The 24,572-nt window shown below is 37.9% G+C and overlaps 5 protein-coding genes across 5 annotated transcripts; 2 read left to right on the top strand and 3 right to left on the bottom strand.

Annotated features, from left to right (window-relative positions):
- Positions 1 to 1,068: 1,068 nt before the first annotated feature.
- On the top strand, positions 1,069 to 4,020 carry LOC143552062 (putative MO25-like protein At5g47540). Its single transcript, XM_077042364.1, has 12 exons — positions 1,069 to 1,087; positions 1,125 to 1,313; positions 1,489 to 1,650; positions 1,745 to 1,863; positions 2,231 to 2,305; positions 2,554 to 2,647; positions 2,911 to 2,970; positions 3,167 to 3,235; positions 3,332 to 3,430; positions 3,505 to 3,549; positions 3,619 to 3,721; positions 3,789 to 4,020. The coding sequence occupies exons 2-12, from the start codon at positions 1,191 to 1,193 to the stop codon at positions 3,860 to 3,862; spliced, it is 1,023 nt and encodes a 340-aa protein (XP_076898479.1). The 5' UTR covers positions 1,069 to 1,087; positions 1,125 to 1,190; the 3' UTR covers positions 3,863 to 4,020.
- A 153-nt stretch (positions 4,021 to 4,173) lies between these two features.
- On the top strand, positions 4,174 to 5,147 carry LOC143552066 (CASP-like protein 2B1). The gene is made up of 3 exons (XM_077042367.1): positions 4,174 to 4,634; positions 4,709 to 4,835; positions 4,900 to 5,147. The coding sequence occupies exons 1-3, from the start codon at positions 4,471 to 4,473 to the stop codon at positions 5,125 to 5,127; spliced, it is 519 nt and encodes a 172-aa protein (XP_076898482.1). The 5' UTR covers positions 4,174 to 4,470; the 3' UTR covers positions 5,128 to 5,147.
- Positions 5,148 to 5,276: 129 nt separating this feature from the next.
- On the bottom strand, positions 5,277 to 7,706 carry LOC143552063 (uncharacterized). Its single transcript, XM_077042365.1, has 5 exons — positions 6,867 to 7,706; positions 6,676 to 6,783; positions 6,039 to 6,599; positions 5,738 to 5,954; positions 5,277 to 5,653 (listed from the first exon to the last, which is right to left on the bottom strand). The coding sequence occupies exons 1-5, from the start codon at positions 6,999 to 7,001 to the stop codon at positions 5,517 to 5,519; spliced, it is 1,158 nt and encodes a 385-aa protein (XP_076898480.1). The 5' UTR covers positions 7,002 to 7,706; the 3' UTR covers positions 5,277 to 5,516.
- A 125-nt stretch (positions 7,707 to 7,831) lies between these two features.
- LOC143552064 (uncharacterized protein At3g52155, chloroplastic-like) lies at positions 7,832 to 9,237 on the bottom strand. The gene is made up of 4 exons (XM_077042366.1): positions 8,998 to 9,237; positions 8,636 to 8,918; positions 8,189 to 8,306; positions 7,832 to 8,112 (listed from the first exon to the last, which is right to left on the bottom strand). Exons 1-4 carry the CDS (start codon positions 9,206 to 9,208, stop codon positions 8,047 to 8,049), a joined length of 678 nt encoding a protein of 225 aa, XP_076898481.1. The 5' UTR covers positions 9,209 to 9,237; the 3' UTR covers positions 7,832 to 8,046.
- Positions 9,238 to 13,188: 3,951 nt separating this feature from the next.
- LOC143552067 (pyrophosphate-energized membrane proton pump 3-like) lies at positions 13,189 to 18,781 on the bottom strand. The gene is made up of 15 exons (XM_077042368.1): positions 18,662 to 18,781; positions 18,464 to 18,515; positions 18,251 to 18,378; positions 17,932 to 18,135; positions 17,695 to 17,837; positions 17,457 to 17,604; positions 17,255 to 17,387; positions 16,269 to 16,441; positions 15,434 to 15,566; positions 14,835 to 15,022; positions 14,156 to 14,758; positions 13,940 to 14,095; positions 13,745 to 13,856; positions 13,463 to 13,658; positions 13,189 to 13,390 (listed from the first exon to the last, which is right to left on the bottom strand). Exons 3-15 carry the CDS (start codon positions 18,344 to 18,346, stop codon positions 13,291 to 13,293), a joined length of 2,385 nt encoding a protein of 794 aa, XP_076898483.1. The 5' UTR covers positions 18,347 to 18,378; positions 18,464 to 18,515; positions 18,662 to 18,781; the 3' UTR covers positions 13,189 to 13,290.
- Positions 18,782 to 24,572: the final 5,791 nt, after the last annotated feature.

A 24,572-nucleotide genomic window follows, 5' to 3' on the forward strand; every position in this document is an offset into this window, starting at 1 on the left:
GAAGGGTGTTTGGGAATGAGTTTATTGACTTATTGGATTTATAAAAAAAAAACAAAGTTAAAAAGCGTTTGACATTAATAAAGTGTTTCTTAATTTGGTCTTTTAAAAATGGCAAAAAAAGTTATTTTTCAGAAGTCATAATAAAACAGGGTGTGATTATTATACACCACTCTCAAGGAGATTGTGTAGGCATGTACGGGCCGTATAGAACTATACGGGTCATATAGGCCACACGTGACTGACAAGTGTACGGAGGAGACACATAAAGCAGCTTTTTCAGGTCCTATACGACCTGTATAGTCCTATACGACATATAAATCTTCAACAAGTCATGTCATGTGTGGCCCGTATAACCCTAAACGGCCCTTATAGACGAAAGTTGACGTGTGAAAATCCATGGTTGTGTCTGAACTAACTATGTCTAAGAAGTTGACTTTTTATTTTTTTTAGCTTTTTGAACATAAAATTACTAATTTACCCTCACTCATACAATGGAAATCACTACATTTTTCTCTCTTCTTCAATTAATTTTTTATACATTTTTTTCTTCTTTACTCACAACCACTTGCAACAAATATCTTTGATTAGAGAGATATGTTAGATCTCCATAAGACTAGTAAAATGGGTAAAACCGAGAAGGGTGGTTTTCACGAGATTGTAATTATTCCTTGTTAAAATATTTGGAACGCGATAAATGAAAAGATTTTTGAAGGTAAAAGAACTGAAGATTGAAGATAGAATTGGGGATATAAAGCCGTATGAGTTTCCGTGGTACAAGAATAGATTGGAAAATAGACACATAGATTAGTCGAAGTGGCGTAAATTTCCATTCTTGTAGTTTCTATCTTATTTTTGGCGGGGCTTCTCTCCGGTTCGTAGAGGTTGTGAAATTTGACATTTTTGATTGTTTATAAAAGTATACCGTTCGGAAAAGAGAGAGAGAGAGAGAGAGAATATATCAAAAAAAAGAGAAAATAATAATAAGAGGTAAAAACAAACATCCATCCATCCATCCATCCATCTAGTTCCCAAGATCCAGCAGCGAAAGAGATAGAGAGCGAGCAAACTCTATGTCTCTAATCTAATCTAATCTAATCTATTATTATTATTATTATTATTATTATTATTATTATCCACAGACAGACAGAAAGAAAGATAGAGGCTCCAATCAATCAATTAATCAATCGGGCATGAAAGGACTTTTCAAGTCAAAACCCAAGACGCCGGTTGACATCGTCCGTCAGACTAGGGATCTTCTCATTTTTGCAGACTCCAATCCGGATACTCGTGAAAAAACCAAACGCGAAGAAAAGGTATTATTATTATTATTATTATCATTCATAGATAGATAGATCGTATTCTATTGTGATTCATTCTATTCAATTAATTAATTAGGTTAGGTTATATTATTATTCAATTCAATCTTATTAGTTAGGACTTAGGAGGGGCATTTGATCTGATATATATATATCTGATTGTGATGTTTAGTTTGCTACTTTGAGTAAGCTTCTCCGTGAGCTCAAGCAAATTCTCTATGGAAACAGTGAAGCCGAGCCCGTCTCTGAAGCTTGTGCTCAGCTCACTCAAGAGTTCTTCAAAGACAACACTTTCCGCTTGCTCATTGTCTGTCTCCCCAAACTCAACTTAGAAGTAACCAACCCTTCCTTCCTTCTATATTATTATTCATTCTTATTCTTATTATACTATACTGCTAAAATAACAATAACAACTTCTTCTACGCTAGGCTCGCAAGGATGCTACTCAAATTGTCGCTAACCTCCAACGCCAGCAGGTTCAATCTAGGTTGATCGCCTGCGATTATTTGGAGGCTAATATCGATCTTATGGATATCTTGGTATCAGGGTAACACTACTTTCTCTTTTAATTACTAATTACATACTTAAAGGGTGGGTGCATACTCGTTTGGATTTCATATTTGGAAACATGTGATATGATTAACCACGATATCTATGTGAATGCTTTTCCGTTACCACAAATGCGCGTATATTTTAATAAGGTACCGTGTGAACACATTTATTGGGAAAACACCCACCCTCATCCGAACAATAGTGATCAATCATACGATTTCTATATAAAGTCTTGTGTAGTGATAGGCAATCGGGGTCATGTTTATCTAGACGGAGATTTTTAAGGAAGCAGAAAGGCTTGTTTCCACTTCTCCCCGCTCCTAAATCCCATGCTTGAAGTTTAATTTATTTTGTTTTTCTAGTTACGAGGATCCAGACATGGCGTTACATTATGGTGCAATGCTGAGGGAATGCATACGCCATCAAAGTGTTGCTAGGTGAGTTCCATAATTTTTGCTCATACTTGGAGTAATGAAACTTCATATATCTTTCCAGAAATTTGAAAAAGGTTTAAGTGTCAATAACAAAATTCATTAGAATATACATAATGTGTTTTTTTAGTGGTGATTCTTTTATTTTTGTTTTTATTTTTGGGTGCATTGGAAGTCATCGGTTCAAATCCTCCTTCGATACAACATTTCTTGTGGCATGTGACACTTATTTGCTTCATTCTTTGAGTTTTTAGGTATGTATTGGAGTCAGAGCATATGAAGAAGTTCTTTGATTACATTCAACTTCCGAATTTTGATATTGCCGCTGACGCAGCAGCAACATTCAAGGTTTAGACTACTAAGCACTTATATTCTGGATAAACTTTACTTTTAGAAGTTAGCCTTTGATCCGTCTATTGATGGAAACAATATTCTTCAAATGAATATCAACAAATACTGCTAATTAAAATTGCCATTGCTGATTTTTACTTTTGATTAACACTCTTCTTATTCATAAGAGTTCCTATTCTATGATCGTTGTTTGAATTCAATATTATTAGCTGAAGCAGCACCACAAGTTTGAATCTTAAATGTTATCATTTTTGTTGCAGGAACTCTTGACACGACACAAGTCAACAGTTGCTGAGTTTCTTTCCAAAAACTATGACTGGGTGGGTAACACTCATCCTTTCGCATTTTTAATATTTTGTAAAAAGGATACAAGTGTTCAAAATGACATTCATATTAGAATGAAGAGGATTACATGAAAAGAGAAACATATTGTGATATGATGCTTGGTCTAGGTTTTTCAATAAGCTGGATTTATTATTTTTAACTTCTTGAGCATTTGTTTGTTTCTCTTGCCAGTTTTTTGCTGAATACAACTCAAAGCTTCTGGAGTCACCCAATTACATAACCAGAAGACAAGCTATCAAGGTGATAATAATAATAATAATAATAATAATAATAATAATTAATATGCATATGGAATTGCTGGCTGATCTGATAGCTTATTATTTACTTGCGTTGCAGCTTTTGGGAGATATCTTGTTAGATCGTTCCAACTCTGCTGTGATGACACGGTATGCAAGTTCCAGGGACAACCTGAGGATCTTGATGAACCTTCTGAGAGTGCGTACATTTCTTACTTATTACAAGACACTGTGCTAAACATCATATCTCATAGGTTGTAAAATTTTGTGCAGGAGTCAAGCAAGAGCATTCAGATAGAAGCATTTCATGTTTTTAAGGTAGGTTATTTGCAGTTAACTTTATTATTATTGTTGGGAAAATTTTAAGAGATGTGTTCCTGTTGGCAGTTATTTGCAGCAAACCAGAATAAGCCAGCTGACATCATTGGCATACTTGTTGCAAACAGGAGCAAGCTTCTGCGACTGTTTGCTGATTTTAAGCCGGACAAAGGTGAGCAAAGTTATTAAGAAAAAGTAAAGTATGAATGAACTGTGGTTAATGAGGTTTTTTATTGCAGAGGATGAACAATTTGAGGCTGACAAAGCACAAGTGGTTAGAGAAATTGCGGGGCTTGAACCAAGAGAGAATTGAGAATTGCCGCAAATTATGACATTACTGTTTTTATTATTACTGCTCTTCTTTTGTCTTAAGTAGTAGCATGTGAAATAAATATGGCAATTTGCAGATGGGTGTAAAGTAACTGACATTTTATGTTTGAATTTGTAGTGAAAAACTATGTTTTGAACAAATCAACCTATAATTTATAATCATAGAATTACATTTGAGTTATAAATTAAAGTTATATTGCACTTAAATATGCGTCGCTAAGTTGGCCTATGAGAGTCTCAGCTCAGTTACCAGTATATTTAACTATTGATAAAGTGTTTTTAATGTTATATTAAACTTAAAATAAAAATCCAATTGGCTAGGTATAGGAATTGGGAACTGCGAATTCACATCATATCATATCAAGATCCGTTTCTATTTTTAGTAGGACTCGTTACATGAATTGAAACAAAGATGACGACGATGATGATGATATTAACTAACTTTTTTTCAAAATTATTTTTCTGTCACAATAATTAAAGTTATGTGTATGTGTATTAGAAAAAGGTGAGTTGCCTATTTAAGTGAGTTTTGGCAAAGATGTATGTATATACGATACTGCATTGTTTTGTTTTGTGTAATTTAAGATAATAATGAGTTATGTGGATCTGAGGATGAGGGTGACAGAGCTGATATTGAGGACTGTGATTTGTGGTTTGGGCCTTGCTGCTGCTCTTCTTGTAGCGACCGATACTCAGGTTAAACAAATCCTTAGCATTCAGAAAAGAGCCAAATTCACAGACATGAAATCCCTAGTGTATGTCTCATCCCAGGCAACTCTTTAGTTACTTTTTAACCGCAACTTTATTAATAGTAAAAGTAATAATACAGGTTTTTGGCGGTAGCCAATGGGATAGCTGCAGCCTGTTCACTGGTACAGATATTGAGGTGTGTGGTTACAGGAGGAAGTGTTGTGTTAAACAAACCCTTGGCATGGCTTATCTTTTCTGCTGATCAGGTAGGTCAGGCCGGACATCTGACTCTGTTATGTAACATATTCATTTATATTTGTTAATTTGCAGGTTATGGGCTATGTGATGGTGGCGGCAATAGCAGCTGCGGGACAATCTGCAGTGTTCGCAAAAGTTGGAGAAGCAGAAGTTGAATGGATGGCGATATGTGATATGTATGGTAAATTCTGCAATCAAGTTGGACAAGGGATGGCAACTTCAGTGTTAGTTTGCGGAAGCATGCTCACTGTCTCTGCTATATCTGCATTTAGCCTTTTTCGTTTGTATACACCTTGGTAATACGCTTTTAGGAGAAATAACAATGAAGGTTATGCATCTCGCTATTGTTGTTTGTGTATCCAAATGGTCTAAATTCGTCTTTGGGTGCTTTAATATGGTCAAAACTAAAGTCTAATAGAAAAGGAACAGTTAGATTTAGGCTGGCAATAAAATTGGTGAAATTGACCATTAGGTGATAATATAGCAAGTAATAATACAGAATAAGGCACACTAATGGACTCACACAAACACTGATTTCCACTAAATTGATAAACCACGTCTCTTATATCACCATAAAGGACACACACGCACACATGGTATCAGATCCCCATCATATTACGACAAAGACAAAATCCAAAACACTATATAACATCCACACATTCTTACTTGTAAGAGCAAGAAAAAAGAGTTCATTTTTTCTCCTTTTGAGAAGAAGCCAGGACATTCAATATATCAGGCTTTGGCTTAATTTGTATCCACCTGTTGCCAACCCAATCTTTGGAGCTTCTGAGGTTCTTCTTTTCACAGTTTAGGAATCTGTGCTCACCTACAAAAGCAAGCAGATCATTTTCTTTCAATCATTTGGTTATAGAGTCAATCAAAGTAACAATAATAGCACACACAGATATACCAGGAAAGTAAACGCGGTAAGTATCATTTGCAGGAGGGACGCTGCTTATTACAACACCTTCCCACCAGGCATCGCACCACCACGCGTCTACTGCATCCCCAACGCTATAACATGCATTTGAAGTTGAACCACGAGGCCATGGGCGGATGCTATCGCGTCCCAAGTGTCTCATCCCCAACTTATCAGGCTCCGCAACTCTGTCACCAGCAATCCATTCCTAAATATCAGATCAAATCAAATCAAAACAAGACAAAGTTTGCATGTTTGCTCCAATATAATAATAACAACAAAGAAGACTTGCCTCTGTATTTCCATGACCCTCTGCCTCCTCCAGATCCACGTACACAACTTTCAAACGCTTCCCTTTGGCCTTCAAGATTCTACATCTAAACCAGCTGCCTCGCAACCCACTGTCATCGTGAAGCACTTCAATCTCCTCACCAACATCAGAAAGTGCTGGTGATGGGATGACTGGTGGGGATGACTGGGGGATGACTGGTGGATTTAAAATCGAGAAGATTGTTTGGTTTGCATAACCACGCAGTTTAGACAACGGGAATGATGTGACCCTGTTGTTTCTGATCTGCCTGGAGCACATGTAAACCCCATCTGAGAAATCTTCAGAAACAACAGCCAAGCTCTGGTCATAATGCTTGGGAGTCAAAACGGTTGCAAGCCCAGGAATACACTCTGCACTCACAACCTCAACATCAGGTGTGATCATAACCTCATGGGGTTCTTCACTGCAGTTAAACCACCGCACTTTTACCATTTTGTGTCCACTGTAATCCTCGTACAGGTCTTCCACATAACCAATGTGCTCATTTTCATCTTCGCCCTTGATCAATGCAAACGAATGAACCTAAACACACCAGAAACCTTTTATTCGTTTATTTTCTATTTATTTTATCAAAAAATACAAACACAAGAATGCTTACAGTTACTGTGGTTTCGTCCCTGATAAAAGCTGGATAATGCTTCAGCCCCTTACTGCAAACGGAAAAATCACCTAACCATAAAATCCTCTCACTATTTTGGCCATGGATCTGAAACAAAAAGACATCAACATGGGTGATTTTAAATCACATATATATACAAGCATTTAACATTCAAATCCAAGATAGCCTACCATCTGGCTCTGAATGTTGTTATTCAACTCCAATTCAAAAGATTTGTCCTGCTGCGCGCCTGTTAGTAAAAACATATGGCATTGTAAGATCCCCAGCAAAACCAAAAGTAAACTTTGTATCATAAATAACAACATTTTTGCTTTCAACACTGCAACTGCATATACATAACAGATCTGCCTTCTTCCAAAAACTACAACTCAATAAAACTTACTAAATGGGAAAAGTGTACAGTATTTCAAAAAAAGTAACATTTAACAATCAAATGCAAGCAAAATCTAGTGGTGTTTGGCAAAAAAATATATATGCATAAATTTGGAATTTCACACACAAAATCCAACGAAATGTCTTGATGAAGCAAAACTTAGCCTCAAGTGTAATAGCCTTAAACTTTTCATGACAAAAGATCCAACAATACCAGAATTAATTTCAATCAAACAGATGCTCTTAAAACACAATAAGCTAACTGATTAAATGACATATGAGGTTCACATTTCAAAAGGGGGGAAGACCGTCAAAGTGAAGGTTAACGCTAAGATAACGAGAAATAGGAAATTCATAATTCTCTTGCTAGAGAGGGCTCGTGAAAACACGATGAATAGATACAATTATGAACCAAATGGGGCATTAATTAGGTCTAGCAAAGAAATTATATCCCTGCCTTGATGTCCGATGAAATCACTTAAAGTTTGATCTCGCGAGTTTCCTTTCTACACACCTAATTCCATTTCCGTTGTTGCATTGCAAACAAGTAATTTCATTTGTATTGAATTGATGAACTAAAAAGTATAAAAGAGAAGGGGACACACCTGAATGGCTCATCATTAAGCTAGGGTTTTATGTTTTTCAATTTACACATTCAAATCATATGTAAATTTTAATGCGTCGTTAAAATATGTATTTGTTTTAATCTCGGTGGAAGATTTGGTAATTGAAAACTTTCAGTTTTTGGTTACCAGTTACACAGAACAGTGTTATTATGATTCGGTTAGCCAACCGCCAGGCCTTCAGTTTTGTGTTTGCTTAACTCAGACAAGCTTTATACAAATTTAGGATGGACAAATGTAAAAGAGTTTAATGATAATAAACTCATGATTTTATCCTTAATGGTACAGTCTTTCAAAAAGTGCGTATGTATGTATGTATGTTAACTTTACAGATTAATCCTAGCCTAGCTAGGGGCTAAGTAACATTTGGCTTGACTACTTGGTGAAGCTTCCAGCCACCATCTCCAGCCAAAAGAAACGCCTACAATATAATGTTACCAATAGTTGAGTAACACACACAGCCATTGCACAATCATAATAAAGGTGAAACTGCTAACCTCTTCCCATGATTTGCCAGCAGCTTCAAGCAAGGCAGCATTGCAAGTCTTCAGTTCTACAGAGACACCAGAAAAGGTTGAGGCTGCCTCTTCCCATCCTCGATTATGTCCCATACACCTGGGAAAGAAAGAAGTCGCAATATAACAACCGACATCTTAAAATCTTCGTTTTCTTTGATCTTGGTGGTTTAATTCCCTTAAGAGATATGAGAGTAGTGGCTTCTTGACCTTTCTACCTACTTTTACACATTACAATAGTTGTTCTTAAGTTTGGTTTGAAGGATTTTGTCCAATTCATTTATATCCACCCTTTAATTTGACAAGCTCCATTGGCCAATCCATAAATGTCAACAGTTATCATTGCTGGAGGCTGGAATTATATCTAGATGTCTAGGCACTTGTAATTCATCATCATCATCACTTAATAAATAAATAGAAGTCACTCACATAACTGTAAGTATGTCGTCTGTAGCATATTTGCAGATGGCCTGTTGGAGGTGATGAGCCGTCTGGCCATCCATTGCCGCGACAGAGTAAAAGCTAGAGAGAAAGTGTATCTCAGCAGCATCCAACAAGGGGCGCAGGTGGTGCTGCATGATTTGAAGAGTCTGGCGTGTTCGTGTGGCATCACTGGATAATATAAGTTGAGGAATCCAACCGAGGCGTTGGAGGTTGTAAGTAAGTTGTATAACATCAGCTTCTCCATCTTTACTCAAAGGACGATCATGGTCTAAGCAGCAAAGTAAATAAGTCTAGGTAGGGCTAATTAATTAAAACATACATATACATATACATATACATATAGATACCTTTGATAGATCGAGATCGATAATCCTCCCAACAAGTCTTAGCGTGACGAAGTAAAATCAAGCGTCGAGGTGGAAGTGAAAGTGAAACACTATTACTATTGCTATTACTATTCTTCACCACCGTTGGTGGTGGTGGTCTGCGCTTCTTAAACCAACAACCTTCTGCCATCCACAGCTGCCGGGAGCTGCTAGTTACCATTACCATTACCATTGTAAAGGAAGGAAGGGGTTTAGATTAGGCTTTATTCCTTCCTTCCATCCTTCCTTTGTCTTTGTTTTATTTCTAATCATTCAAATTTATTTTTTTTATTTATTTATTCTCTAGACCACCTCCTCCTCCTTTTGTTTTTTAATAATAATAATAATAATGACGTCAATTTACCCACCAATATTCTAAACTTGTTTTCAGTTTATGAACCTAGTGTTGGTTTATATGATCCCTGAAGGTGCGCCTCCGAGAGATACATACATACATACATGATTTACACTATCTTTCATTAATTAATTAAACATGTCATGTGAATAACATAATAAAAATGAATGGAAGACGACGACCTTCATTATTTGCCATTTCACACTCTATCCAAAATTATATTAATTTTTTTTCTATCATTCAAATCACAACTAATATCAATAGACAACAAGCAATCAAATGACACTAGGAGAAGAAGATGTAAGTAAACAACAAAAAGGAAATGAAAAATAAGAGCCATCTTTCACATGCATTTTGCTCCCAAGTTAAGACAAAATCGGTCGGTATTAATAATAAATAAATAAACTCTCATTACTGTTGATCACAAAAAGACGGGCGCCATCACCAGCGTTATCATTGCAAGCATCTTGATAAGAACATGCAAGGAAGGCCCAGCTGTGTCTTTGAAGGGGTCACCTACACTGTTTGTTGTAAACAAAGGGTTAGAAATGAAGAAAAACCAAGAAATAATTTACGATTGGATGGAGACTTACGTATCACCAGTAACTGCTGCTTTGTGGCTCTCACTTCCTTTGCCTCCAAGAGCCCCCGTCTCAATATATTTCTTAGCATTATCCCAGGCACCACCAGCAGTGTTGAGGAAAAGAGCCATCAGAATACCAGAAACCGTAGCAAACATCAACATGGCGGCCACCACTTGGAAAACAAACAGAATGCGAAACAGAATGCCTGTTTGGAAAACAAACAAATAAAATGTTCCTAGTGAGGGGAGTCCATATTCTTGGCAGAGGTCTGCTAGGATCTCTGCCGCCCTCCCTCTTGTCACCCTCCCCGCGATTACGAACATCTTTTTGGGGCTGGGGTGAGCTTGGTTGCGCCTGCTTTTCTGCGGAAGAAAAACTGGTTGGTTGCAACCTGGACCATACAGAGTTCTGTTTGCCCCTTTTTTCTTTGCTGCGCGGTGACTCAGCTTGATGCGCTCTTTCTCTTGCCCTATCTTGGGCAATTTGTTTTTCATTTCTCGCGAAAACTCGCGATGCTTCCATTAACTTGGCCCACGTGGTGGGCATGCCATCTCTGCTTATGAGAGCTCGGCGGAGTTGATCACTGCGCGCGCCTTGTATAAAGGCCACGCGCAATAGTTTCTCAGTGATACCTCCGATTGCCAGAGACTCCTGATTGAAACGAGTGATGTAGTCTTCAATCGTTTCATCATTCCTGCGCACGCAGTGCATGATGTCATCAGGGTCGCGCGTGTGTCTGCGCTGCTGTACGAAGTGGGCTTGGAACTTTTCCAATAGTTCCTCGAACCCATCAATTTGCCCAGTCGGCAAGCTCTCGAACCAGACACGCGCCGCGCCCGTGAGGCAGCGAGCAAACATGTGACACCATGTTGGCATCGTCCAGCTCTCTAGGTTTCCCGTGTTGTAAAAACCTTGCAAGAAATCGTCTGGATCTGTTGTGCCGTCATATTTGCCCAAACCACTTGGCATCTTGGTTTTGTGCTGGATGGGAGCCTTCGCGATGCGCTCAGTGAACTTTGAATGTTTCACCAAGATGGCTGGTCTGTACGGTGTGGTTATGTCCACTTGCCCTCTAACTGGTGGGCTGTACGGTATGTGCAGATCCAGATCGGCTCTGGCTCCAGGCGCCATGTTCACAGGCGCGCGGAGCTGTGAGCCTCCTGCATGAGTATCTCGCGTCTTCCTCATGCTGTGCACTTCTTCATCACTGAACTCAGTGTGTGCAGTGTGAACAGAATGTCCTTCTTCCGGCGCGCGCGGCCTTTTTGTTCCATGAACAGTTTGCTTATTAAACGTTTGCCTTTGTGTTAAGTCGGCTAGCTTTTTCTGTTTGACCATCTCATTGTACTTGTCCATTAGACGCCGCTGCTCGTTTATGAGCCATTCTTTAGGATCATTTGTTTCATCTTCTGGACCCATTGGTCCTTTTTGTTTCGCGCCGGCAAGATTTTGTAACGTGAGATCGTCTGGAGGAGTTTCAGTCTGGCCGTGAGGAGTTGTGATGAAGGGACGGTTACTGGTGGTGCGCGTAGAATCATGCGGCCCCCTCAGAAACTGCTGTCCCTCATTAACATCCTCACGTTCAATATCCTCCAGAACTTGATCGACGTTACGAGCACCAGAAACCATGGTGAAAATTTGTTTTTATATATAGATCTGATGAGATCTGATTGCCGTTGTAACAGTGGATGGCGCCAATGAAGAAGCGTGGATCGACTCACTGGTAGACGATCTACTTCCTCGGGTTTGATTATACTATTTCACCGATGGTTTTCTTGGATCTGGGTTCTTCAACCTACAAAATGAACAGCACCGTCAACTTACCCCTCAGAAAGGGACAGAGGGGTCCTCTTTGGGGTAACCCTCCGGTGTGAGAATAAGTATTTGTGGGAGAAGATAACAATATCAGAGTAAGGAAATCTGGAGAGTATTGCTTAATAGCTGAATACTCTGTAATTGGATGTGATTATGTGTTACTGGCTGTAACTGTCTGATTAAATGTAATTGAATATGATTTGATGTCTCTCCTTGTGGAGTTGATGCTGTATTTATAGTGCTAGGGTTTCCACTGATTTGGCTCAGCCTTGTTGGCCTCCTCCAATTGATTTGCGCCACGTGTCCTTGGGGACACCTGGTGCTTTTTCATTGGTTATAATCACGTGGTAGCACATGGGTTATGCTGAGTTGTCCACCTTTCATTTGGCAGCTGTCAACATCAGCATATTCTTATTCCTTAAAAAGATACCTTCTGGAAGGTTGTCTGACGTGCACAATCAAGGTTGCCCTAATCCTGATTTGGATAAGGACGAGGTTGATTATGTGCATGTGTGATATGCGCCAATCCTGAGGATGCGCGAGGTCTTCTCTTTATTCTCTTTATTCTCACGCGCAGATGTTTCATGCGCAGATGTGATATGCACGAGCATGTGATATGCGCCGCGCGCTGATGCGCCACGCGCATATGTGATATGCGTGAGCATATGTGATGCCTGGGCATCTGTGGTGCCTGGGCATATGATGCCTGAGCATGTGTGGTGCCTGGGCATATGGTGCCTGAGCATGTGTGGTGCCTGGGCATATGATGCCTGAGCATGTGTGATATGCGCCATGCGCGTAGGTTTTGGCTTTGTGCCTTCATAATGTCTTGATTTCAAGCCTCTTGTCTATATCTTGTGGGTTGACCCGCCTCGTTCGTTGTTGAGGCGGGTACATACCTCTTCAATTACTATTGTAAAGGAAGGAAGGGGTTTAGATTAGGCTTTATTCCTTCCTTCCTTCCTTCCTTTGTCTTTGTTTTATTTCTAATCATTCAAATTTATTTATTTTTATTTATTTATTCTCTAGACCACCTCCTCCTCCTTTTGTTTTTTAATAATAATAAGAATAATAATAATAATAATAATGACGTCAATTTACCCACCAACCCACCAATATTCTAAACTTGTTTTCAGTTTATGAACCTAGTGTTGGTTTATATGATCCCTGAAGGTGCGCCTCCGAGAGATACATACATACATACATGATTTACACTATCTTTCATTAATTAATTAAACATGTCAAGTGAATAACATAATAAAAATGAATGGAAGACGACGACCTTCATTATTTGCCATTTCACACTCTATCCAAAATTATATTAATTTTTTTTCTATCATTCAAATCACAACTAATATCAATAGACAACAAGCAATCAAATGACACTAGGAGAAGAAGATGTAAGTAAACAACAAAAAGGAAATGAAAAATAAGAGCCATCTTTCACATGCATTTTGCTCCCAAGTTAAGATAAAATCGGTCGGTATTAATAATAAATAAATAAACTCTCATTACTGTTGATCACAAAAAGACGGGCGCCATCACCAGCGTTATCGTTGCAAGCATCTTGATAAGAACATGCAGGGAAGGCCCAGCTGTGTCTTTGAAGGGGTCACCTACACTGTTTGTTGTAAACAAAGGGTTAGAAATGAAGAAAAACCAAGAAATAATTTACGATTGGATGGAGACTTACGTATCACCAGTAACTGCTGCTTTGTGGCTCTCACTTCCTTTGCCTCCAAGAGCCCCCGTCTCAATATATTTCTTAGCATTATCCCAGGCACCACCAGCAGTGTTGAGGAAAAGAGCCATCAGAATACCAGAAACCGTAGCAAACATCAACATGGCGGCCACCACTTGGAAAACAAACAGAATGCGAAACAGAATGCCTGTTTGGAAAACAAACAAATAAAATGTTCCTCGTGAACAACAACATATATATCTCTTGTCATTGAAATAATGTGATTTACTATACCAACAAATATAGGTGATATAATGGCCAAGGCTCCAGGCTTTATCATCTCCCTCAGAGAAGCAGAGGCGACAATTGCAACACATCTCCCATAATCTGGTTTCTCTTTAAAGTCCTATAATAAACATAAGCATGGAGAATTTCATAAAAGAATAATAAGGTAATAGCTGGCTGCGTTAAAAAAATTTGTTTACGTACCATGATGCCTGGCCTCTCAATAAACTGTCTTCTTACTTCGTTAACAACCTCTTGGGCGGTGCGGCCAACTGCAGCACAGGCCCACGCACTGAAAAGAAATATAAGCATGGACCCCAACAATCCACCAACAAATACTTCTGGAATGGCGATGTCAACCTGCAAATGATGATTAAGCACTTGATCCACACCACAACAATCCAATCAGAAATTACCTACCTGTGTAAATGAGGAGTGAGCAAATGATGCTACTTCATCCATATACGCACTGAATAAAAGAAAAGATGCAAGTGCAGCAGATCCAATGGCAAACCCTTTTGTGGTTGCTTTCGTTGTGTTCCCAGCTGCATCCAAAACATCAGTGATCTCCCGAACGCTTTCAGGCTGCTGACTCATCTCAACGATTCCACCAGCATTATCAGCTATTGGGCCAAACATATCCATAGTGAGAACATAGGCTGCAGTGCTAAGCATGCCCATTGTTGCAACTGCCGTCCCAAACAGCCCACCTGTCGGATTCCCAGCATCATCAACCAACCCCGAGGTTTGCCCCAACCAGAAAGCCAAAACAATAGACACGCTTATCACAAGGACAGGAAGAGCGGTAGACTCTAGACCCAAGCTAATGCCCGCAATTACGTTAGTCCCATGGCCTGTTGAGCTGGAAAGAGCTAACTTGCGTACAGGCTCGTGTTTATAGTCAGTGTAATACTGAGTAATCCATACGAAAATGTAAGCTGTCATGATTCCAACCAAACCACACAAGGCAAAATTCAACCAAGCAGAAGGAGCTTGTTCTGTGTACAGCATCCACCGTGTAGACTGCATGCATACGCAACAAACAATTTTATAAGCTGTAGCAAACAACAGAAATAGCAGCATGCTTCAAGTCACTTACCAAACCGAAAGTCACAACCGCTAAAACAATTGTAACAGAATATCCTTTCTGAAGTATCGTCATAGGATCCTCCATAATACCAATCACTCCAGGATCACGTGTGCCACGTATTGAAAACATTCCCACTGATGATATTATGAGATCAAACGAATGGATGACTAGAGGAAACAAGATGAAGCCGGATGGATCTGCATGTTCATAGATAGATGATTGACTGACCACATAACATAATGTAAGAAAAACATACATATGTTGGAATATAGAACCACAATACTAAAGTTATTCATCATATAACTACAAACTAAGCAACTAACTTTAGCTCCCTGTCATGAGCTATAACATTAAAAATTATCAGCAGTAGCAGATCAGAAAAGTTAATGTGTCTCAACTCTCAATTTGCCTCATATGAAATGTTTTCCAATATCATAGAGATAAGAGGTAGAACACAAATCTAGTTAACAAACAAACAACTGCACAGAGTTAATGAAAATATGCTGCTGACAAAGAACAAGTCTAGAAGATACGATGAACAACACTCTTTAACTGATTATAAACGCATAATTTCAGAGACTTAGGAATCAACTACAATTATAGAGAACCAAATGATTTATCTTCAATTTTGCAGCGCTGAGCCATGGTTCCACCAAGTATCATAGCACTGATTATCTCTGCAGCTATGCTCTCAAACAGATCAGCTCCTCTAGCTGCACAATCACCAACATTATCTCCAACCTGTATGATCAAAAATAACATAAATCAGTTAGATAAAAATAATCATCACGATAAGAAAAATAATATGCATTTTCACAAGCTAGACTAATACATCAGACACGAATAATGATAATCAAATATATGAGAAACCGAAAGTGGGTACTAATTGCTGCAGTTAAGATCCAAGCAATTGAATTCAGAAAAATACTTGCATAAAAGACACCGTTCGCAGATTTGTTGATTCAAGACAAACTATGAGGTCAACTTAGATTCATACCAGGATGCGTTTGGAGCTCCCTAATGAAACTGCCAAACCTCCCCTTACTATCAAAAGAAGTGGTAATAAATAAAACAAAGAACATCACAATAAAGGGCAATCTAACCAATTGGCAAACTAGCAGATACACTGTAAACTAGAAGTCTCCTTCCTCAATAACTTTCTAGGGCAACTTAAGCAACACTTTACTAGTCACAAATCATTGACAAAACCTTACAGTCAATGTGGAAATATAAACATGTAGAGAAAGGGGGTGAGAGGCAGTCAAGTGGTTTGTGTTGGTGGCCTCTTTCTTTTTGTTTGTTTTAACACTCCATCTTATTTTTGTGATTCCATATTATAATTTGCACCAGAATCAATATGGCAAACTGAAGCTCAATCTGTTTGGTATTTCATTCACATGTATTACTATTCAATAAGCAAAAAACTAAGAAAGAAATGTATACCAGATCAGCAATGACAGCAGGGTTTCGAGGATCATCTTCGGGTATTCCCTGCTCTACTTTTCCAACAAGATCAGCACCAACATCAGCAGCTTTCGTGTATATTCCACCACCCAACTGAGCAAAAAGGGCTACGAATGAAGCTCCAAAACCATATACCACAAGAAGAAGAGGCACTGAAGACACATATGTTACAAATGTGATATTGTTAAAGGATTTAGTCTTAGATCAGATGACAAGAATAACAGGTTTCCTAGTAAGAACTGATAATTATGCACAAAAACCAGTGACTGCAGCAAAGTTTAGCATGAATACTTTTTGACAGCAAGATTCTGCCAAGTCCACCTCACCAAATATATATATATATATATATATATATATATATATATATATATATATATATCACCTTGCAAAACTTGACACCAGACTCAGCTAAGCCAAAATCTTTACTATTTATAGTTATTTTTTAGAATCACAATCCCTGTGGTTGGCCCTTGTCACACCTTTGGGGTATAAGTTTAAAAAAGTTGCATATTTGAGTTATGTGATTACACAAATAGTCTCTCAAAAGAATATTCCTGTTATTTTTCCCAAACTTAACACAAACTTTAATGGAAGTTAGGGCTAGAACCCAAACATGTTACAAAATGAAAACCAAATAACTCAAACATGCAACTCTTTGAAGAACTTAGGCCCATGACTAGAGCCAAACCACAAAGACTTATTGTGTAAATAACTCTTTTTTTCATTTGAGAGCCTTGGGATGCAAAGGCTGACCCTAAGCAATAAACAATGTCCTTTATAAAACTTAACACTTCACACATGACACACCTATTTTAGATATAGACCTATTTGTGCAACATAGCAATGGGATGCCATGTCATCTACATGAGTTAAAAAGTCAATGAACACTTTGAGACACGGACTCCATAATAAAATGCACAGATGCATCAACTAATACTAATCCATTAGAATAAGTTGACACTCACAGTCAGTAACCTTCATTGAGCCTGGCGAGTCCACTCCCAACCAAACATAGAATGTAGCATAAAGGATGGCAACACCAATTACAGCCATCCCAACAACCACCAAGGCTGAGAATCCACCAGCACGAACAGCTATCTGAGCAAAAAAAAGTGTCAGTGGAATAACTACCAGAAAAGGATTATACAGAAATGGAACAAGAGAAACCTGCAGAGCCTCTCTTGCAGACCGTCTTGCTGCACTTGAAACACGGACATTAGCACGTACAGAGACCCACATGCCAACATAGCCAGCCATACCAGAACATACAGCTCCTAAAAGAAAAGAGAAGACGGTGATAGATGCAGAAGTTAACCTGCATCAGCATTGCCCTAGTCAACAACTTCAACATGAAAGATACAAAGCATGCATGATAAAGGAGAATCGGCATTGACATTCTCATCACCTCCCTAAGCCTGATGATTCTTGTTGAGGACGAAACATATATATGCCAAAGATCACCAATGCTAGCAAAAAAGCCATCTTAGAGATAGATCCATACTGGGTCTTAAAGAAACCCTCAGCTCCATCACGTATTGCATCTGATATCTGACATACAAAAATGCCATCTTAGGAGGCTATGGTACCTAAACATCCATCCATTCATCCATGTTAAATTAAATAATTGAGCATAGAGGAGTACCTGAAGCATCTCAAGAGGTCCTTCATCCTTGGCAAGTACCCAATTAGTGAGATATATAGATAGGAGGAAGCTGATGATGCAAATTGAGAAGACAAAGACAATGATGGGTGAGGTGCTAGCACCAACGTAAAAAATAGCTCCAAAGCCCAAAAAGAGAAGCACAAAAAGAAGGCGCACATTCATTCTCATGAGAAATCGGAACATCTGCAGCAGCATCAGGTTTATGATGACTATTTTATTTATAATATAATAAAGATGATGATAATGATTACGTATGTATGTATGTATGTATAATAAAGAGGAATAATAATAATAATACCAGAGGCATGGTAGGTTTGGTTCGCATGTCGGGAAAGGTGGTTCTGGGTCGGTCTTGGTAAAGAGGCAAACTGCCAGTTTCCATGGCATCATCCATTGCAACAAGTAACTTCTCACTCTATCTCTAAACTAAATCCAGCAAGCAAATGAATAATGATGATGACCAAATTACTTAAAATTACAAAATAAGAGCAACTAGTACCAGGCAGCCTACCTAGGGTTTTAGCATGAATTCTGTTTAGCAGCAGACCTGACCTAACCTAACCTTGCGTTGCGTTTTATACATAAAACAGTCAGTCAGTCAAGTCGCTATATCGGGGAAAACGTATACAATAATAATAATAATGCTTATGCTTCTTCAGTTGATCAACATATACAGAGATCGATTAGATTAGATTAGATTACCTGATGATGATGATGATGATGATGATCGGCAATCGGAAGCAGTCAGTATTTGATCAACAAATAAATAAATAGGGCTCAGAACAAGATGAACAACAACGACTTGTTATTATTATTATTATTCGACTTTGACTTTCGCTTTGCTTTTTTAAAACATATAAAAAATTAATTAATTATATTAATAAAATCTCTTTATTTCTAATTTTCTATCTACACATTATTTTGTTATTAGTCTAGTTTTACCACACGCTATCATACTTTTAAAGTGAATATATTATCACAAGGTATTTTTTCTCTATGAGATATCGAAGACGGTGTCCATGATTCATTTTCTTATGGTTTGAGTTATCAGTTATCATGTCCATTATAATTTTTGGTTCTCTTTACATATGATACACTAAGTTTGAGTCTGTTTTTTACACAATTGAAAAACAAATTAAAAATAAAAAAATTATTATATTTAATACTTAAATTCAGCTATTTCATATAATAATGTTTATTTATGACCTTTTAATAAGTTTTTGATATATTATACATTATAATTTTAAGTTTAAAATCAAATGTTGGTGTTTGATTTATTTAAAAAAATAAAACATTTATGCATTATAAAAATTATTTTATAACAAAATGTTGTCACAAATTTAAAAACTAAATTTAAAAAAACTATGGTTTTGTTATTAAATAAAATATATAAAAATATATATTATATTTTAAAATATAATAAGAAATTATGAACAATCTTAAATTGTTGCATTAAAGAGATATGAGAATACAATATGATATTATAAATTATGAAAATATTTATAATTAAATATAATTTTGGTTTTATACTTAAAAACAATTACTTTTATATAACTTAAGTAAAAATTTTAACACGATTACCAGTTTAGTGGAGTTGATAAGCATATTTGGTTTGAAACATGATTTTTCGGGTTCGAAACCCGTATCACACAATAATTCATTTTTCAAAATTTTATAAAGTCTTACGGGTCATCGGTTATGATGGATAAACGGGTCATGGGTCATGATATAATGGTACAATTATTGATCGGATTCTTTCGTAGGGTCAAAATATATTATATGAAGCTTACCAAGACCGAATTTCTGATCCGATTCAGTGGTTCGACCCATACTCAGTTTTTTCTCCGGATCAGTGAACATACCCCTTTGGTAATACTGAAAAAATTTCGAACGAACCGCGGGGTGGCTATAGGGCATTATTATTGATCCAGTTCTTTCATACGATCATAAAATATTGTGTGGAGGTCACCAAGACCGAATTTCTGATCCGATTAAATGGTTCGACCCATACTCAGTTTTTTCTCCGGATAAGTGAACATACCCCTTTGGCAATACAGGCAAAATTTCGAATGGGCCGCGGGGTGGCGTCAGGTCATAATTACTGATCCGATTCTTTCGTAGGGTCATAAAATATTGTACGGAGGTCACCAAGACCGAATTTTTGATCCGATTCAGCTGTACGACTCATACTCAGTTTTTTCTCTGGATCAGTGAACATACCCCTTTGGCAATACTGGCAAAATTTTGAACCGACCGCAGGGTTGCTAAAGGGCATAATTAATGATCTGATTCTTTCGTAGGATTATAAAATATTATATGGAGGTCACCAAGACCGAATTTCTGATCCAATTCAGTGGTTCGACCCAAACTCAGTTTTTTCTCTGAATCAGTGAACATACCCCTTTGTGCAATACTGGCAATATTTCGAACAGGCCATGGGGTGGCGTCAAGGCATAATTATTGATCCAATTCTTTCGTAAGGTCATAAAATATTGTATGGAGGTCACCAAGACCGAAATTCTGATCCGATTCAGTGGTTCGACCCAAACTCAGTTTTTTCTCCGGATCAGTGAACATACCCCTTTGTGCAATACTGGCAATATTTCTAACGGGCCGCGGGGTGGCGTCAGAGCATAATTATTTATCCGATTCTTTCGTAAGGTCATAAAATATTGTATGGAGTTCACCAAGACCGAAATTCTGATCCGATTCAGTGGCTCGACCCATACTCAGTTTTTTCTCTGGATCAGTGAACATACCCCTTTGGCAATACTGGCAATATTTCGAACGAGCCGCGGGGTGCATCAGGGCATAATTATTGATCCGATTATTTCGTATGGTTATAAAATATTGTATGGAGGTCACCAAAACAGAATTTCTGATCCGATTCAGGGGTTCGACCCATACGTAGTTTTTTCTTCGGCTTAGTGAACATATCCCTTTGGCAATACTGACAAAATTTCGAACGGGCCGCAGGGTGGCGTCAGGGCATAATTTTTATCTGATTCTTTTGTAGGGTAAAAAAATATTGTATGGAGGTCACCAAGACAGAATTTCTGATCCGATTCAGCGGTTCGACCCATACTCAGTTTTTTCTCCGTATCAGTGAACGTGCCCATTTGGCAATACTGGCAAAACTTCAAACGGGTCGCGGGGCGGAGTTAGGGCATAATTATTGATCTGGTTCTTTCATAGGGTCAAAAAATATTGTATGGAGGTCATCAAGACCAAATTTCTGATCCGATTCAGCGGTTCCACTGATGTGTGAAAATGTATAATATAAATAACGAACGAATCACAATTAAGCTTTAAATTTATAAAAACGAAAATCCTATAGAAACCACACAAAACCGGCAAGTGTACCGATCATAAATAGTATAGCATCAAGGAAGTCCGGATGTCGAACTCAAAGACACGTGAAAACGTTTATGATTAAGAAAACTCTAACCAAGACTTACCAAAATAATATTTATTTAATTTTTAATATTTTATTTAACTACTTAAATTAATTTAAAAGAAAACTGTTAACAAAACTCTTTAAGAAAACTTTGATTTGAATTCAATGAATAAAAACGTCTACCTAGGAATGAATCATGTTGAAAGAAATAACAAGACAACGGATTGAAAATATTCAAGACACCGATTATAAAAGATGACACAACTAAAACTTGTTTAAGAAATTCAAATTACCTCTCAGTCTCTCTAACAAACTTTAACTTATTTTAGTTGATTTTAAAGAATAAACCGAAAAAACAATCATTAACGTGTTCAAATGTCGACTCTCCTCTCGGTCTCCTCGACACACTATCCTAATGGAGACGAATACTACGCAACCAAGGATAGAGGAACAATTTAACTTAACCCAAATTAAACCAACTAATTGCACATAAACACTCAAACTTGACAAGACAAAAACCCGCTCTCGCGCGGTCTTAATTCTAACAAGTAAAAGCAATGAGACAATATTACTTCTTATCACCTCTCGGTCTCAAAGAAGGTGTATTTTAACTGATTTTAGATAATATATTACCCACTTATCCCTACGGTTGTACTTCCCGCAAATAAACCCAAAACACCAAGTAAAGAGCTTAACAAGCAATCAATTAATCAAAACCGATTCAATTAACAAATGCAAGAGGATTATAAGTAATAACAAATAAAACACAGCCATCACACACAATCTAATTTATGGTTTAGTTAAACTTTACATCAATAATTTAAGTCTTGAACATTAACAATCCATTAAACAAGTCAAAACTATTCAACAATCATCTATCTTAGGTAGAACAAGCAAGTTTAGCTACTCATCACTTTTGGACAGCCACAAACAATCAAAGTAAACATCATAAACATCAATATAAACATGATAAAACTCATTCAAGATCCAAACACAATCAATTATAAGTCAATCTATCAATCAATTGCAAAACAATGTAAAACAAAAGACCAAATCAATCAAAGTTAGGGTTCTTGAAAGATAAATAAAGTTTAAGGATGTATACTCAAAGTTTATGGCTGAGATTTGTGATGTTTTGAAGCCCCTAGCTGCTGCCCCAAGACTCCTTCTTTCTTTCCCAGCCGACAAAGACCACAGCCGCCGCTTCCTTCTTCTTTTTTTCTTCTTTTTCCCGGCGGTTACTGTAGCTGCGATCGCAGCTTGTAGATGTTAGGGTTTTAGGTTTTTTTTTCTTTGTATTTCAGGATTAGGATGAGATGAATGGCTGATTAATGATTATTTTAACTTAATATAATATTATATTAGGCTCCTAACTTGTGGGCTTGGACCGGGCCTTGATTAAACTTTGAAACTTTGACACTTAAACCCTTCAAGTTCTCTTTTTCTTGCCTTTTTCCCACATCTTTCCATAACCTACACAAAACATTTCAACTTTGTAAAACTTTGCACTTAACCCCCTAAACTTACATAAATTTGATATTAAATCATTAAAACATCATAAAATTGAAAGGAAATATAAGTGTGTTATTAACACATCATCCACGCACACTCAGTTTTCTCTCCGGATTAGTGAACGTACCCCTTGGCAATACTAACAAAATTTCGAACGGGCCGCATGGTTGCGTCAGGACATAATTATTGATCCGATCCTTTGGTAAGGTTAAAATATATTGTATGGAGGTCACCAAGAGCGAATTTCTGATCCGATTCAGTGGTTCGACCCATACTCAGTTTTTTCTCCGGATCAGTGAACATACCCCTTTGGCAATACTAGCAAATTTTGAACGGGCTGCAGGGTGACTATAGGGCATAATTAGTGATCCGATTCATTCGTAGGATCATAAAATATTGTATATAGGTCACCAAGACCGAATTTCTGATCCGATTAAGTGGTTCAACACATACTCAGTTTTTTCTCTGGATAAGTGAACATACCCCTTTGGCAATACTGGGAAAATTTCGAACGGGCCGCATGGTGGCGTCAGGGCATAATTACTGATCTGATTCTTTCATAGGGTCATAAAGAATTGTACGGAGGTCACCAAGACCGAATTTCTGATCCAATTAAGCGGTACGACTCATACTCAATTTTTTCTCCAGATCAGTGAACATACCCCTTTGGCAATACTGGCAAAATTTTGAACGGGTCGTAGGGTGGCTATAGGGCATAATTATTGATCCGATTCTTTCGTAGGATCATAAAATATTGTATGGGGGTCACAAAGACGGAATTTCTGATCCGATTCAGTGGTTCGACCCATGCTCAGTTTTTTCTCCGGATCAGTGAACATATCCTTTTGGCAATACTGGCAATATTTCGAACGGGCCGCGGGGTGGCGTCAGGGCATAATTATTGATCCGATTATTTCGTAAGGTCATAAAATATTGTATGGAGGTCACCAGGACCGAAATTCTGATCCGATTAAGTGGTTCGAACCATACTCAGTTTTTTCTCCGGATCAGTGAACATACCCCTTTGGCAATACTGACAATATTTCGAACGGGCCGCGGGGTGGCGTCAGGGCATAATTATTGATCCAGTTATTTCGTAGGGTTATAAAATATTGTAAGGAGGTCACCAATACCGAATTTCTGATCCGATTCAGGGGTTCGACCCATACTTAATTTTTTCTCCGGCTCAGTGAACATATCACTTTGGCAATAGTGGCAAAATTTCGAACGGGCCGCGGGTTGACGTCAGGGCATAATTAGTGATCTGATTCTTTCATAGGGTCAACAAATACTGTATGGAGGTCACCAAGACAGAATTTCTGATCTGATTCAGCGGTTCGACTCATACTCTGTTTTTCTCCGGATAAGGGAACATACCCCTTTGGCAATACTGGCAAAATTTCGAACGGGCCGCGGGGCGGCGTTAGGGCATAATTATTGATTCGGTTATGTCGTAGGGTTAAAAATATTCTATGAAGGTCATCAATACCGAATTTCTGATTCGATTCAGCGGTTCCACCTATACTCAGTTTTTTCTCCGGATCAGTGAACATACCCCTTTAGCAATACTGGCAATATTTCGAACGGACCGCATGGTGGCGTCAGATAATTATTGATCCGATTATTTCTTAGGGTCACCAAATATTGTATGGAAGTCACTATGACCAAATTTATAATCTGATTAAGTGGTTCAACCCATACTCCGTTTTTC

The sequence above is a fragment of the Bidens hawaiensis genome, unplaced genomic scaffold, assembly GCF_021521415.1.
Source record: "Bidens hawaiensis isolate Kalapana, Puna unplaced genomic scaffold, B.hawaiensis_p1.1 tig00016758_1, whole genome shotgun sequence".
In the NCBI taxonomy this organism is placed as follows: Eukaryota; Viridiplantae; Streptophyta; class Magnoliopsida; order Asterales; family Asteraceae; genus Bidens; species Bidens hawaiensis.